The sequence below is a fragment of the Neophocaena asiaeorientalis genome, unplaced genomic scaffold (assembly GCF_003031525.2).
Source record: "Neophocaena asiaeorientalis asiaeorientalis breed wild unplaced genomic scaffold, Neophocaena_asiaeorientalis_V1.1 scaffold131, whole genome shotgun sequence".
Lineage (NCBI taxonomy): Eukaryota > Metazoa > Chordata > Mammalia > Artiodactyla > Phocoenidae > Neophocaena > Neophocaena asiaeorientalis.
The window spans coordinates 1,536,442-1,552,619 of record NW_020173201.1 but is presented as its reverse complement, the minus strand read 5'-3'; the positions used below and the strand labels follow the sequence as shown (position 1 = coordinate 1,552,619).

Genomic DNA, 16,178 nt, shown 5'->3' with positions numbered 1-16,178 from the left:
CAGGCTCCGGACGCGCAGGCTCAGCGGCCATGGCTCACGGGCCCAGCCGCTCCGTGGCATGTGGGAACTTCCCAGACCGGGGCACGAACCCGTGTCCCCTGCATCGGCAGGCAGACTGTCAACCACTGCGCCACCAGGGAAGCCCAAGTCCATTTTTCTTAATGTAAAACACCCCTGGAAAGACAAAAAGAACAGGTAGAAGAGAAAAAAAAATCTCAAGGGTATACTTCCTGTCTTTTCTTACTCTCAAAAAGTCATCTTTTCCTAGTTTATTTTTTTATTCTCATATTACAGACATTGGATATTGACCAGGCAAATCAGGAGAAACCAAATACTTGAAATCTGGAGAGTTGGAGTTGGGTACCGGCTTCACCTACATTAGCTGTGTGATTTTGGACAAGCCAATCAACCTCTCTAAGCCTCGGTTCCCTTATTTGTAAAATGAGAATAAAGATAATACCTGCCTCATAGAGGTATAGGTAGAACAAAATGAAATAAAGCATATATGCACTTAGCACAAGTCCTGGTCCCTAGTAAAACTCTCAGTAAATGTAATTGGTGTTACTTCAATGTATTAAAATAAATATTCCAATGATCTATTTTAATACAGCTAACTGTGTTAGAAATTTCTATTGTTTCTCTCATTTTCTGATGCAAGAGAACGTACCAGAGATTCAGGAGTCCCATTTCTCCTACCCCACAAGTGGACATAACTTTTAAGAGGAATTTATCACATGAATTTCTATCCAAATGCAACTGAATTACATAAAGATGTAATAGACAATGCCTTGATTTACAAAGATTGCCAACACATTCTTCACGTAGCCGTTTCTTCTAATGGTCCTCTGTCAAAGCCAAGGGCATGACTTTAAAACATAACTAAAAATATGGAAAATACTTGTTTACCTTTCATATATCACCTTTCTTTCCAAGTCTCTCTGTCCTGCATCCCTTCTTTACTCTTACTTTTTCTTTTTCCTCTTTCCCCCTGCTGTCTTCTCTGTATTAACAATTTCTTGACTTTCTTTTCTGCCCCTGTCCTGACTTTTCCTCTTCCGGGTGCTGACAGTGGCTTGGCATCACTGCATTTTTCTTCGGGTTCAGAGATCTTTAGAACAACTGAATTTTTAGAGGGCTCCTTTTCCAGGGTGGTTCAGATTTTGAGCTCTTAAGTAATTTTGGCGGGTAGCATTTCATTCCCTTTCTGCTTACATTCTCCCTCATGTAGAAATTATACTGTGTGTTCCCAATCACTGTGCTTTGAAACCATGGTAAAAGGCACCTTGTAACTCCACTCTCATGTAAAGACTCCAGACGCCTAAGAGTATATGGCAACTCTAACTACATCTACAGCGTAGCTCAGGGTGGTTCTCTGTCTTTGTGTTTTGAGAATCATTTTGGAAAATCTTGAAAACAAAAGGACAGTATGTTGGTCCTCTTGTCAGATGGGTGCTTAGCAGCATCTACAAGGGAGGTGGCCCTCCCAGTCTCCAAGGGCTGGCTGCCCCTCCATTCCAGCTGATTGCCCTCGTAAGGGGATATGAGGACACCACTACCAGAGCGTCTGATTTTCTTTCAAGAGAAGCCATAATCTGAATTTGTATGCACAACTTTCTAGTCTATAAAATACACTGCGGGCAAAGTGTTACCAACTCAGGTCCTTGGACTCCTCAATCAATAGAAATTGATAAGAGGCCAGACAAGGAATTCAGGCAAGGCTTTATTGAGGTCCCTGCTGCAGCAGGGGGGAGCGAAAACAAGAAACAATTGCCCTTGCTCACTCCTGAGGTGGGGCAAACCGGTTCCTTAAATGGGATGCGAGTAGGGGCAGATGGGTGGTCAGGCTGGAGCGGTGGCTTAGGTGGTCAGCTGACCCTGTTGGTGGTGCCGTGTGCAGGAACCATGCGCAGTACCCTGCTTTTGCTCCCTGCACCTCAGAAATGGCAGCTGGTTTCTGGCCTTTTTGTATCTTACTGTTTATAATTTGCCCCAACTGTGGCCGCGTGCAGGTATTTTTAGTCCCTTATAGTTTCTTTGTTTTCTGTTGCTCCAGGAGATGTTTGTCCAGGTGCAAGTACCGTGGTAAAGGGTCCCAGGTCCCAGCCCATCCCCAAAACACACCAAGGACCATATGTAGCCTGCCAAGGTCTCCCTATTGACGAACGCCTTTTGCTTTGAAAGGCTATAATCCTAACAAGGGACAAATAGTTTTTTCAAGATTTGAAAGAAATGCTAGTACTTGAATTGTAGTAAACTTTGCTTTTTCTAGATTTGAAGGGTTTTGATTTGAGGGCAAGCCAGTGATTGTAATGAGGGTTTAATTATGCTTGAATTAGGTAAAAATTAGAATCAGTTCACAATTCGGATCAGAGCACAATTTATAATCTTAAACAGTCAGAGACAGTGCCTGTCCTGTCTTGCCCATTCTGAACAGGTCTCTCTGGTGCTGGAAAAACAACGATCAGTTTTGCTCTGGAGGAGAATCTCGTCTCCCACGCCATCCCTTGCTACTCCCTCGATGGGGACAACGTCCGTCATGGCCTCAACAAAAACCTTGGATTCTCTCCTTGGGACAGAGAAGAAAACATCCGCAGGATTGCTGAGGTGGCCAGGCTGTTTGCCGACGCTGGTCTGGTCTGCATTACCAGCTTCATTTCTCCTTTTGCAAAGGTAAAATGCTTTGGCGACGCTGCTCTGGTCTGCATTACCAGCTTCATTTCTCCTTTTGCAAAGGTAAAATGCTTCGGCAGTGCACACGATTGCCACACATGGCACCAGTGCTCTCAAGCTGCCAGGATGAGGACCCAGCGGAGGGGAGGACAGAGGAATGTCATACTTCCAGTCTCCCCCACTGGCTCTCCTTCCCCCACTTGCTCCCTCATTTCCTCTCTTTAATATTGGTTACATAAAGAGAGTCCCTTCATTTCCAGATGCCAGGGCACCAGGTGACATAAACCCTTCCACTTTCACAATGGTAAGGTACACTTGGCCAGAGTTGAAAGGAAGAGAAAGTTAAACCAGAAAAATTCCAAAGCTCAGTAATTTTATTGGGTTGGCTGAAAAGTTCCTTCGGGTTTTAACCAAAAAGCCCGAACATTTTGGCCAAGCCAGTATTTCTCCAGAAAGTCAGAGGCCTTAGCTTACTAAAGAAAACAGCAGTTCATCGCCAATGCATCAGGTTATGTGTGTTTAATGTTGAAATCAACGAGGTGGACTGTTACTCCTCTTGTTTTAAAACAGGAAATTTCTGTGAATTACATATAAGACACTATGTACTTTGAACACATCCTTTGAATGAAATGCTGTCATATTGCCAGCCCTGTCTTTTAGTTGGGATTCTTTCCCATTTTTGTTTGTTTGTTTGCTTTTTTTTTTGGAAAGTACTTGGGAGATTTGTTTACTAGAGTGAAATTTCTGGAGTTTCTCTAAAGGGCTAGTTTCCTGACACCTCTGAAGAGCTCAAACCCCAGTGTTATCTTAAAGTCATGGAACACCAGAGCACACAGTATTTTGTGATGAAGAATTTCACTATGAAACCTCTTCTTACATTCTTTTTTTTTTTGGCCAATTTTTTTTTTTTTTTTTTATTTATTTTTGGCTGCGTTGGGTCTTCGTTACTGCACGTGGGTTTCCTCTAGTTGCGGCGAGCGGGGGCTACTCTTTGTTGTGGTGCACGGGCTTCTCATTGTGGTGGCTTCTCTTGTTGGGAGCACGGGCTCTAGGCACGCGGGCTTCAGTACTTGTGGCACGTGGGCTCAGTAGTTGTGGCTCATGGACTCTAGGGCACAGGCTCAGTAGTTGTGGCACACGGGCTTAGTTGCTCCATGGCATGTGGAGTCTTCCTGGACCAGGGCTCGAACCTGTGTCCCCTGCATTGGCAGGCGGATTCTTAACCACTGCACCACCAGGGAAGTCCCTCTTCTTACATTCTTAAAGGTAATTATTTTCCAGGATCGTGAGAATGCCCGCAAAATCCATGAATCTGCAGGACTGCCATTCTTTGAGATATTTGTAGATGCGCCTCTAAACATTTGTGAAAGCAGAGATGTAAAAGGTCTCTACAAACGGGCCCGAGCTGGGGAGATCAAAGGTAGGAGAGCCAGTTCAGCGGTATCTTTGCCCCTTCCTTATGCCACCATTTCTTATCAGTCTGCGCCTAGAAATCTGTCTGAAGTTTCAAAAACCGTTTTCCAAAACTGCATATAGTGCCCATGACTTTTTATCAAACCGTCATATCTTCAGAATGTCCATGGGCTAGTTAAACCGTGGGCTTGTATTTTTCAAGAACTATCACCCCAGCCACAAGCAATCAAGTTTAGAGAACTAAAATGGATATGTGTATGTGCATGTGTGTAGGAGGAATCTCTCAGTTTTCCTCCTACTTGTTTTCCTTTTCCATTCTAATCAGCTGCAGAGGGCTTAGACTCAGACAGATTTTGGTGATAATCGGGACTTTCTGTATTGAAACCACAGCTGTATATGTTCTTATCTATGGCTAGAGGGCAAGGATAGCTGTTTGACCTTTTCTGTTTTAATCTGAATACAGCAGTTGAAAACATTATTGCAACATGTGTTATGTCTTATTGAGTCAAAAGATTGTTCTGTTGGTGCAGATGTGATTTTCAGCCTTCTGCCTTGCAGGCTTTACGGGTATTGATTCCGATTATGAGAAACCTGAAACTCCTGAGCTTGTGCTTAAAACCAACTTGTCCTCCGTGAGCGACTGTGTGCAGCAGGTGGTGGAACTTCTACAGGAGCAGGTGGGCGGACTGAACGTCTTTTTTAATAGTTTTATACAGTCATAAAAGATCATCTGTTTACTGAAGTGTTCTTTTTATAGTTTTCATTCCAAACTGTTACCAAGTCTGCTTCATTTCAGAACATTGTACCCCACACTATAATCAAAGGCATCCACGAACTGTTTGTGCCAGAAAACAAGCTCGACCAAGTCCGAGCTGAGGCCGAAGTGCTCCCTTCGTTATCAATTACCAAGGTAAGGTGGTGCCCACTGGCTAATGGAGACTTAGGCTTAATGTCAGTCATTATAATCCATTTACAATTACTCTTAATTAGGAAGGTAGACATAAGGAAAATGCAATGCCTATAAAGAAAAACACTTCATTTTGCCAATTTTTTTTTACCTCTTCTTCAAGAAAATCTCTCATCAAGTGTTGCCCCAGGCAGCTGATCAATGCCATGTACAGAGGCAGACTGGGAACATAACTTCTGTACTTGCAGAGGACAGTTTTATATGGTTGTCATTATACCTTCAGTTATGCCTGCGCTCAAGCATTAGGCAGTAATTATTTGTTGGCAGTTGCTGAGAAAATAGTTTGTCCAGAATACAGGTGTTTCTTGGACCATTGAGAAGGAATTTGAAGAAAACAAGAAGCAACCCTGATCTAAAGTGACATGAATGCCTTGATCTTTTTTCTACTCTGCACATCCCACTCTTCCCTCATCAGGGAGAGTTCAGTCTGAGGAGAGGGAGCTTTGGTTGCATTGATTTTGCAACCTAGAAGATGTTAAGATGCAATCCCAGCAAACAGCCCTGCAGATACCTTGGCCTGTTTACTGGTTAGTGTTAGTTGGTTCATATAAGGTGATCAAGTCTTCACTGGTAACCTTTTGGTACCCATTAAAACCTTGGACATTTTTTTTTTTTTTTTGCGGTACGCGGGCCTCTCACTGTTGTGGCCTCTCCCGTTGCGGAGCACAGGCTCTGGACGTGCAGGCTCAGCAGCCATGGCTCACGAGCCCAGCCGCTCCGCGGCATGTGGGATCTTCCCGGACCGGGGCATGAACCCGTGCCCCCTGCATTGGCAGGCAGACTCTTAACCACTGCGCCACCAGGGAAGCCCTGGACATCATTTTAAGAGGCAGAGTACATTGGGAATGTCCTTCAGCTCATGAAGACCCCAGGCTTTAGTAAGTCATGACGAATTTATAAACACAATAAATTCTGAGTTTTCCAATGCTCCAGGCAGGTGAGAAACACATAATCATAATTACAGTGTGGAATAATAGTTCCAATAACAAAATGGTCTGCAAGGTACAGAAGAACTTCAAAGAATCTAATGATTAACTCTCTTGATCCTAGGGGTGACAGGAAAGATTTCAGAGCAGTGGCCCATGAGCTGGGTTTTATTTTTATTTATTTTGGGTTTTTTTTTAAATTTTTATCTTTTGAGCTGGGTTTTAAATGACAAACAGGGTTTTCAGGTAGAGGGGAGGATGGGCTTGAAACCACGTGTGTGTTCAGACTGCACACTGTCTGGCACTGTTGGTGACTAGGCCCCCAGGTGGGGAGTGGTGCCAGGTGGACATCCCTACATGAGCCCCTGGGGACAGAGCTCGAAGGCCTGTCAGTATCACGCTAAGAATTTTAGACATTTGTCTTTTTTTAAAAAAATTAATTTATTTATTGTTTATTTTTGGCTGCATTGGGTCTTCGTTGCTGCACGCGGGTTTTCTCTAGTTGCGGTGAGCGGGGGCTACTCTTCGTTGGGGTGCACGAGCTTCTCATTGCGGTGGCTTCCCTTGTTGCGGAGCACGGGCTCTAGGCGCGCAGGCTTCAGTAGTTGTGGCACGCGGGCTCAGTAGTTGTGGCTCGCGGGCTCTAGGGCGCAGGCTTCAGTAGTTGTGGCACGTGGGCTCAGTAGTTGTGGCGCATGGGCTTAGTTGCTCTGCAGCATGTGGGATCTTCCCGGACCAGGGCGTGAACCTGTGTCCCCTGCATTCGCAGGCGGATCTTAACCTCTGTGCCACCAGGGAAGTCCCTGGACATTTATCTTAGTGTCAATGGTTTGCTCAGTTCAGTCAAGTAACTAGCACATTTGGTGAAAAAAATGTAGCCAAACCAGAATTTTTGTGGGAAAAAGAATGAACAGTGAATCTTCAACACAGGTGCACATTGTAAGGATAGACAGAGCCTAAAGTGTTCAAAGAAATCATCCCAGTTTGAAATCTTTTCACCACTCTCCCACAGAAAGTTCTAGACTCAAACTTCTCCAGCCCCACTAGATCATGGGTCAGCATTACATATGGGAATGCTTAAATCATAAAAGGTTCTGCCTTCATTCTCCTGTCAACTGAATAAGAAAGGACTGCCCTGGGGCCAGATGGCTGGAAAACGGAGCTTATGGAAATGTTCACCTGCTTTTTTGTGTTTTGCAGCTGGATCTTCAGTGGGTCCAAGTTTTGAGTGAAGGCTGGGCCACTCCCCTCAAAGGTTTTATGCGGGAAAAGGAGTACTTGCAGGTTATACACTTTGGCACCCTGCTAGACGGTATGGGTTTTTGTTCTTTCGTTTGTTTGTTACTCTTTATTACTAAAGAAAAAAATATTTCTCAGAAGTTTTCACAGGAACAAGAAATGCTAATCCTCGGTTTGTAAATCCTATTGTGAAAATATTATTTATGGTGTGTCCAGTTATGTATACGCTTCCATTTTTAGGATTTTTTTTGGTTATCCTCAAAGGATTATTGATTATCTAAAGCTAAGGAACCAAAAAATAAAGGTTTGACTTGCACACAAAGCCAAGAGAAGGTTAAGTCTTTTTCACCTCCACCTGCCCTTTGCTGGCCGTGATATTCATAAGGCAGTGGACCGTCAGAAGCACCATTGGCAGCTGCTTGGACCATCCTGGGGAAGCCAGGATGGACTCAGCACTCATTGCTGACTTGCAGGATGCCTCCCATCCTCCAGCAGACGTTATTGCAGCAGCTGCTCTCCTTGGTGGATAATAAAGGGTTGATATTCATGCCCATACATGAAATATATTAGGATGGCTTCATCCACTAAACTTTAATACGGGGTGTTAAGGCAGCTTTCTGGGCAGAAGCTGAATGGCTCTTAGAGAACTGCTCCTGTCAAGGTTGGAATGATGTCTCATTCAGAAAACTTCTGGATCCTTCTCTGATCATTTCCTTCCTAGAACTGTCTTGACCTTATCAAATAGAACTTATTTATTTCAAGATCTTGGGGAATAGCTGATAAGTGGGGGAAGGAATTTGTAATACGGAGCAGGGCTCCAAACCTTCTAGGAAGAAAAATCAAATCAGATGTTCTTTCCTGAGAAAGATGTTCATGTTCTAGGTTTGTGCCTCTGCCTGGGGAATGGGGCGTAAAGCAACCCCAGTTGTAGTTAGGTTTCAAAACTCCCCATACCCTCAAGAAGCCTCCTTAATTCCTATGTAAGTCAATTACTAAAAATACATACCAGGGATGTAATATGCTGCCCACCTCTACCTAAGTAGAGGCAGAATATCATAGTGGATAAGAGTGAGCTGTGGAGCCAAACTATCTGGGTTCAGGGCAAATTACTTAAACTCTCTGGGCCTCAGTTTCCTCATCTGTAAAATAGGGATGTTAATAATAGTACCTACCTCAATGGGATGTTGAATGTTTAAAAGAATAAAGTACCTAGTCCAATAGTAAATGTTCCATATATTAACAACCCCCTCACTGCATAAAATTAAAAGGACTTCAAAGTCTTGAACAGACCAAGAAGCTTATCTCTAGTCACATCCGTTTGGAAGTAGCACAGATAAGATGTTCATCAGCTAGTCAATAAATATTTATTGAGTGTCCTTGGATGTCAGGGTTTGTTCTAGCTGCTGGAGATAATACGAGCTTGCTGGGACAGGCAGTGCAGTTCATCTTCTGAACTCTAGTCCAGAGGGGTTTTCCCACCACATCAGTGGTTGTGAAACTTTTTTTTCAAGTCATAACTATTTCAGTGAAATCTGAGGCAATATATACAACAGATAAAAATGGAACTGCTCCTTTGGAAGAAGTGGGCTCAGTCTTTCTCCCACCTGGACAGCAGCCTTGAGGGTGTCTAGGGAAAGCTGGTTGAAACACTGCCCTCTACCACACCATGACAGTCTCATGACAGAGCTTGGCTCGATGGCTTTTGGACCGAGTAGACACAGTTAAATTCCAAAAATGATGTCTCTGTATCAGAAGGTTGGACAAGGTATCATTTGTATGGATATCATTTAATTTTAACCAATTTATGAAAGTTTGAGTCACCACCATTGAAAATTTGAAATAATTTTTGTAGCCATAGACATGTGGCCATTTTCATCTACCATTAAACAATCGCACATTTCTTGATCACCTACAATCTGCAGGTAAAATTGTTTCTATTCTGACCCTGTCTCCCAAAAGTATTTTGTTGGTTTTAATTTTCTCAAAGGTTCACAATTTCCCCCTATAGTAAAAAAAAAAAAAAAAAAATTAGCTCAGTCTACTCAGTCCAAAAGCAAAATAAAAAATCATTTTTTAGTGTTTTTGATGATTATATAGTATGAGTTACTCCCTATATTACTCAAGGGTCTATTTTCATGTCAGTGTATTATTATTATTTCTCACTGGATATATAATTTGGGGGGGCTGTCATAGATCCTCCAATGATAAATGTCACATCTAAATTTGAAAATGGAACCTCAAGCTTATGTTCTTGACAGGTGGCATCCAAGTAGGGTTAAGACATAGCAGCCTTGTGAGACCTGATCATTTAATGGCAAGTCTTCTGCGGCTCTGACTTTCCAAGTCAGGGCTTGAGAGCTTTTCTATATACTGCCAGCATTTATTCAGCACATAATGTGTTCTGACCCTGGTGCTTGACATAGGACATCACATTTAATCCAGATAACACCACTGTGAAGGTATTTTGTCCATATGAGGAAATAAGTATTGGGAAGGTTAAATAACTCCCTCGAAGCCTGGATTCAAATCCAGGTTATCCTGGGACTGGGCATACTCTCATGTCCTCTAAACATCTGGAATTCTAGGACATTCTAAAGCAGTTTGCCTGTATACCTCCCAAAGCCTGGTTTGGAATCATCTGACGGTAGTTATAACATCACATATTTGTAAGAGACAACTTCTTGCTTAAGTTGGAGGGGTTATTGACATATGTTATAATTATTTAAAAACATAATTATTGGGCTTCCCTGGTGGCACAGTGGTTGAGAGTCCACCTGCCGATGCAGGGGGCACGGGTTCGTGCCCCGGTCCGGGAAGATCCCACATGCCGCGGAGCAGCTGGGCCCGTGAGCCATGGCCCCTGAGCCTGTGTGTCCGGAGCCTGTGCTCCGCAGCAGTGAGAGGCCCGTGTACGGCAAAAAATAAATAAATAAATAAATAAATAAATAAATAAAAACATCATTATTTTAAAATGCTTTTGGATTGTATTGGACATTATTCAATATAAATTCTGGTTTCACCAGCTTTTTGCTGTCACATATGCTCTATTTTTAGAAATAACAGTAACAAAAAGCTCAGTATCTTTGTATGTTGTATGTATGAAGCTTCATAGTAGGAGTTTGTTCCTTGTCATTGTTGCTTTACTATTATTTTGGTGGAAAGTTGAAAACAATATGTTTCTTAATTTTGTTTGTATTTCTCTAGGCATGTTCCTTCCTGGTATGTACTTTAACTTTATAAGTAGTTAAATTATTATAATTAGATATGTTATATTAACTAGAAATGGTAAGGACATAACTAGAAAAAAAAAATCTAAATGAACTAGTTGGAATTGCTAACAGTTCATGATCCAACCAGTTATAATAGAATAATGCTGCATTCTTCTGTTGACAGGAGTCCAAGTAACAGGAAATTTCTGGATCAGATGCAGCTGTTGTTTATAATGTTTTATTTGGCTGACACATTAAACTTGTTTCTGAACTTCTGTTGCACATTTTGTTCCTGAGATTTTTAAAATTTATGATCCTCTCTGTTAATTACTTCTACTGAGTGTTGGTCCCCATTTTGTTTCACAAATCTGGAAATGTTTTTCTATTGCATTTATAAAACATTTTTAATTGATGAAGGACACATCAGTTTTAGATACAATTTAAAGTGGATGCCCCTGGTTGGACTGTGGATGACTGTACTGCGTTTGTGATGAGTAATTATGTGTGAATTTAATTTCAAGCTATGACAGTTGATGGTTATAAAACTGGGAATAAACACGTACTCGCTGCAATTCTAAACTTCTGCACTGTACTGGAAGAAAAAGGTAAAATTCTGAAGATATCATTTATCTTGAGTATTGTTTTCATCATTGCTGTTTTTCCTTGAAAAAGACGAATTAAGCAATCTAAAGTATTTGTTTTTGCCCAGAAATAGTCCCAAACAAATGATAAGCATATCTACAAGGTTAAAACAACAGGCTTGAAAATTATTTAAAGCAAAAGCAAGATTATTCAATTAAACATGAAGTTAAGTGTTGGACTAACTGTGGCTAAAAAACTACGATACTCTTTTCCCAAATGAGTTATACTGCAGTAAAATAATCAGGGTGGTTCCCACCAGAGCTGAAGCACATGATAGAAAAAGGCTGAAAGCCCGAGTCAATGTTTAAAGCTATGGAGGCTATTTCAGCACAGAGTTAAATTGTAGGATAATTTTATGTATTAGAAAAGTTGATTAAGATGATAGGGAAACCCCAGTATATCTGCTTTTACCTGTGTGGAGTTGTAGCTACAGGTGTATGAGATCAGCTGGCACTGTTACTCGGTAGAACTCCCTTCCACAACATCCCACAGATTAGTCTCTTGACAACCAGTTGGGTACTGCTGTTTCCTTAGTTGGGATTTTCACTCAAGGCCAAGATGAAGGTGGATCAGAGGCTACGCTGGGCTGGAACCTAGTGGACCAAAGGAGGCGATGGCAACGAGCAAGTGGAGTATTCTTTGGATTTCAACCCAGAGTCATTGATGGAAGGCAGCACCGCAAGCACGTTGCAGGCAGAGCTGGGTTTCCGCCAGCACCCAACCCACCTTTTGCTTTGCATCTTGTTTTACTTTATTTTGGTCAAGGCACTCAAGGCACTCTTTGTAAGCAGTGTGGTCATGCTATCCACAGAAAGCCTCTTCCCAGCAACCCAGGGATATACATATTATTTATGATCCCATTTTCCAAGTGGAGAAACTGAGGACAGAGAAGGTGGGTGACACAGGTAGTGAATAGGAGATCGCTTGGCTTTGAGTTTAGTGCTCTCTGCACAGGGCTTGCTTGGACTACTCTTATTGTCTGTGAACTTTGAAACAAAGGAGTTACTTGAGTGAGGAAACTCATACTTTCTGTGTACAGTATCTTCCTTGTTGTTTATGAGGCTCCCAGAGCAGGTTGCAGGATTTTATGATGGATGGGATTTCTTTATTGCTGGAAGTTGCTGTATATATCCTGTGACATTCTTTATATCCTAGTAACTTTTGGAGAGTATTTTAAATGTGCAAAGTGATATGCCTGTAGACTTTTGTTTCATAGCTAATGGGGGAGTATGATGCCCCAAAGAAATAGAACTCAGATCTTTAACTCTATCAGAAGTGGTCTAAATGTTGGATTTTGAAAGTTAGATTTAAAAGACTTCATTAATCTATGGTACATTTTCTCCAATCCATAAATAACAGCATTTGCTTCCTCTTTTGGAAATCCTGAGTTTGTAATAAGGAAGAACAAATTTTACTCCACATTGGATCTGTTTCTTTTACTTTAACCTTTTTATTCTATTGCTTTTACAAGTTAATCCCTAAAGGGATGTTGCCTATAAGCTTAAATTATACATAATGGCACATCGCTGGGAACCCTGCCTCTCATGTGATGAAGTTTAAGCTAAAAGACCTTTGTTTAGCTCACAGAAAACATCCTGACTAAGCCCACCTGTGAATGACCGCAGGGAGGAAGAAATTAACATCCCCTCAGAGTCTGACGGGAACCAGAAAATGTTTGACTTTATCCCCTCCCCTTTTACTATAAAAGAAGCCTGACTCCAGGGAAGGTGGTTCTTTGGGACACGAATCTACCATCTTCCCGGTCTGCTGGCTTTCCAAATAAAGTTGCTATTCCTTCTTCCAACAACTCATTTCTCCCTTTATTGGCCGGTGGAGCGGCAAGCAGTACGAGCTTCAATTGGGTAACAAATTGAATGTTGTTTTTACTCACTTTCCTTTCATTCCCTTCTGAGTCTTGAACTTGGGAACTCCCCCCAAATCTCCCTGATATTCTTTAATGTTATACACTTAATTCTGTGCCCCCATTTTCTCACTGTAAGTACGACTGAAAGCCTGACATATTTGCTAGAATGTTAGGGCCCCATTACAAAAGGGGAGAAACAGCTGTGTGATTTCTTTTACATTATCTGGCTTCACTAAGAAATCAGTCATCCCTCCCAATCTGAGGGGGGTTGGTTCCAGGACCCAATGCAGATACCGAAATCTGTGGACGCTGCAGCCTCACAGTCCAACCTCTGCATCTGCGGGTTCCTCATCCACGATTCAACCAAAGGTGGATCCTGTATAAGGTTTGCTATCCACGAGGCGGTTGAATTTGCCGGTGTGGAATTCGCAGATATGCAGGGCATTGCCAACCTTTATTTTATCTAGTTGGATTTTTAAAGACTTTAAGCTTCCTAGTGTGTTGAGGTCACGACCAAATTTGAAAAAGAACTCCGAAGGGAGCCACCCCCTCGGGAGCCACCCCCAAATCACTTACTGAAGCCACCCCTACAATTTGAAACAGTCCGTTTTTCACAAACGCTCCATCTTTTGCTTTGAGAAGCCTCTTAAAGGATTTATCACAGACGCTAGAGAAACTAGTGCAGCCAGCATAACCATGTTAGAGTTAGGTCTTAATGCCTTTTGCAGGAAATGTCTGGAAGAGACGACGTGCACGTTCGAGTCCCCTTTAAAGGAGCCCACACCTTGTATCCCACATTCATGCATCAAATGGCACTTTCCACAGACGGAGTGATTAACATGAGCATCCCCGTCGTGCTGCCCGTCTCCGCGGACGATAAGACACGGCTGCAAGGGTGCAGCGAGTTTGTCCTGACACACGGAGGACGGAAGGTGGCTGTCTTACGAGACCCTGAATTCTACGAACACAGAAAAGAGGAGCGTTGTTCCCATGTGTGGGGCACAACCTGTGCAAAACACCCCTACATCAAAGTAAGTGGCATAACGTTTGGAAGGTCTTTCTTTCAATTTAGGATAAAAATAATTCTTAATTCCTTCGCGAAGGACTTAGAAAAACGGAGGTTAGATGGAAGAATGTGTTTCTAAGGGAGGTCCTGCAAGCTTTGCCTGGGGAGATGTTTTTAGATAGGGCAAAGAAATGACTTTTTGTTGGAGGGCTGGTCTAAACGGTCTCTTGAGTCCTCAGATCCTGTGATGGCTGTGACTCCCTCAGCTAAATGGGAAACAACTGGACTGGGGAGATAATTTAGTTTAACATCATGAGGGGAGAACCAGAATCATAGCTGTGCTATGCACAAAACCACAGCCAGAGCTTGCAGCCCTGTCCATTTTGAAATTCACAAGGGAAGTCAGTTTCTTCCTACAGAATGGATCCAGCTAAGCTCTGGAGAGAGACTGGAAGTTCATGCTCTGGTGACATTGTTTCAATAAACAAAAAGCACAGATAGCAGCAGAGTTTCCGGAGGGAAAATACTGCATTTTCATCGGATTGAAAAATGTGTTCATCTGATTAGGATTATTTTGGAGTCGATCTGCCTAACGGCAAAGTAGACTAAAATTCCTCCGCCTCCTTCACAGCTTCTAATTGTTGTTGGTGATGGGGTGGGATTGCAGGGAGTGGAATTGTTGGGTGTGGTTCATTTCCCATAAAGAAAAATATGTGAAATTGAATGCAAAAGCTAGCCCTTATCTGAGATTAGAACATTAGGGTTGAAATTTTAAAAGACATATACTAGTGATTCCCTAGCTGGAATAACTAACTTTCAGAAAGTTCAAAGGTAATAGAGAACCATCTGAGACCCAGGAGACTCTAAAAAGCCTTGTGGTTGGACAAGGCATGTCCTCTCTCTTGTCCTCAGTTTCTTCATTTATAAAAGGAGGGGGCCAGACTCAGTAACTCTGAGATCTCTTCCAGCTCTGTGACTGTACAAAATGGATGTTTGAATAAACCGGTTCAAATCTGTCAGACAAACTTCCCTTTGGTTTGGTTTTGTTTTTTTCAGTTGTGAAATGTTGCAAAGTAGGGAGGGCTTTTGCAAGGCCCCTGGTGGAACACAAGAGGTCAGTGGGGGAGCAAAGCAGCTCCTCATTTATTGGACACAATTAGCCACCCTGCAGATAAGCTCAGAGCCATCGGAACATTTTCTCTCCAAGAGGCTGGGAGACAGGCCTTGAAATTACTGGACAATAGCTATTTGAGGAATTGTGTTGTGAGCCTTAATTATATCTTTGTCTCATTCCTTTTTTGATCATAATCCTTTAGGTTTGGGCTCTTATCTGCACTCAGTGACCTAAAGAATAGTGGCCTTTCTTCATGCCAGCTCAGATACTTCCACTCTTTGGGCCTAACATCCATGGTTAGCACTAAAAGAAAAAAAAAAAAACAACTAAGGAAGCTCCTAAGCAATTATGTTTATCTTGTCTCGCATCAGGTGCTGGCAGTTGGAGGTCAGAATGTTTTCGATGGCAGGGAGAGTGGGGGTGTGATTTGTGGCCTTGAAAATATAGTCAGGGACTCTGTAGCATTAGGTCATTAGAAGGACTCTGTAAACATTCCTAGTGAGCTAATGGTGAGAAATGGGCCATGGATAACCAGAGAGAAAACCACTCACCCTGTATAAGCTACACTTGGAGCACTGAAGGTGTGTTTATGAGAAAGGAACTGTCTTCACTGGACATTTTTTAGCACCTTGAAATTCACAGTAAAACTTAAACATGTTTTTTTTGGTTTTAGAACCCCAAACCTTCCAACAATAATTCCTTCCAAAAGTAATTATGGGCCTCCTTGTGTTTCCATGTGGCACTGGGAGTTATATTTGCATGGAAAATGGTCAGAGTCACCGAGGAAATGGTCTACCTCTGTTGCATAGCCCCTCACTGCAGTACCCTGACCTTCCATTCAAATCCTCCCAACCCTCTCTTTCACTAATATGGAACCACGTGACGTGTCACAGATGCGAGCATGAGGAGAGGAGCGGGTGAAACTTGTAAAAATAATGCTTAGTGGAGCCCTGTTGCCTTTCATCCAGGGATCTCAGATCTTTTTCAAATGGTAATTATTTCTCACAATGTTCCTGTGAAGCACCTAAGAATCATTACTCCCACTTTACAGATGTAGAAACCAGGAGAACAGAGTATGACTTCCCAATGAAGGATAGGAATGAGAGTTTCTATATCCTTTAGCCCTTC

The 16,178-nt window shown here is 42.4% G+C and overlaps 1 protein-coding gene across 3 annotated transcripts in view; it reads left to right on the top strand.

Annotated features, from left to right (window-relative positions):
• Window positions 1-16,178, top strand: part of PAPSS2 (3'-phosphoadenosine 5'-phosphosulfate synthase 2) — an 80,825-nt gene that overhangs the window by 53,244 nt on the left and 11,403 nt on the right. For all 3 annotated transcript variants that reach the window (XM_024744796.1, XM_024744794.1, XM_024744795.1), the window contains 6 exons: window positions 2,435-2,670; window positions 3,952-4,090; window positions 4,642-4,760; window positions 4,880-4,993; window positions 7,177-7,288; window positions 13,756-13,961. In XM_024744796.1, the coding sequence (XP_024600564.1) occupies window positions 2,435-2,670; window positions 3,952-4,090; window positions 4,642-4,760; window positions 4,880-4,993; window positions 7,177-7,288; window positions 13,756-13,961 (926 nt within the window). The remainder of the gene's footprint in view (window positions 1-2,434; window positions 2,671-3,951; window positions 4,091-4,641; window positions 4,761-4,879; window positions 4,994-7,176; window positions 7,289-13,755; window positions 13,962-16,178) is intronic.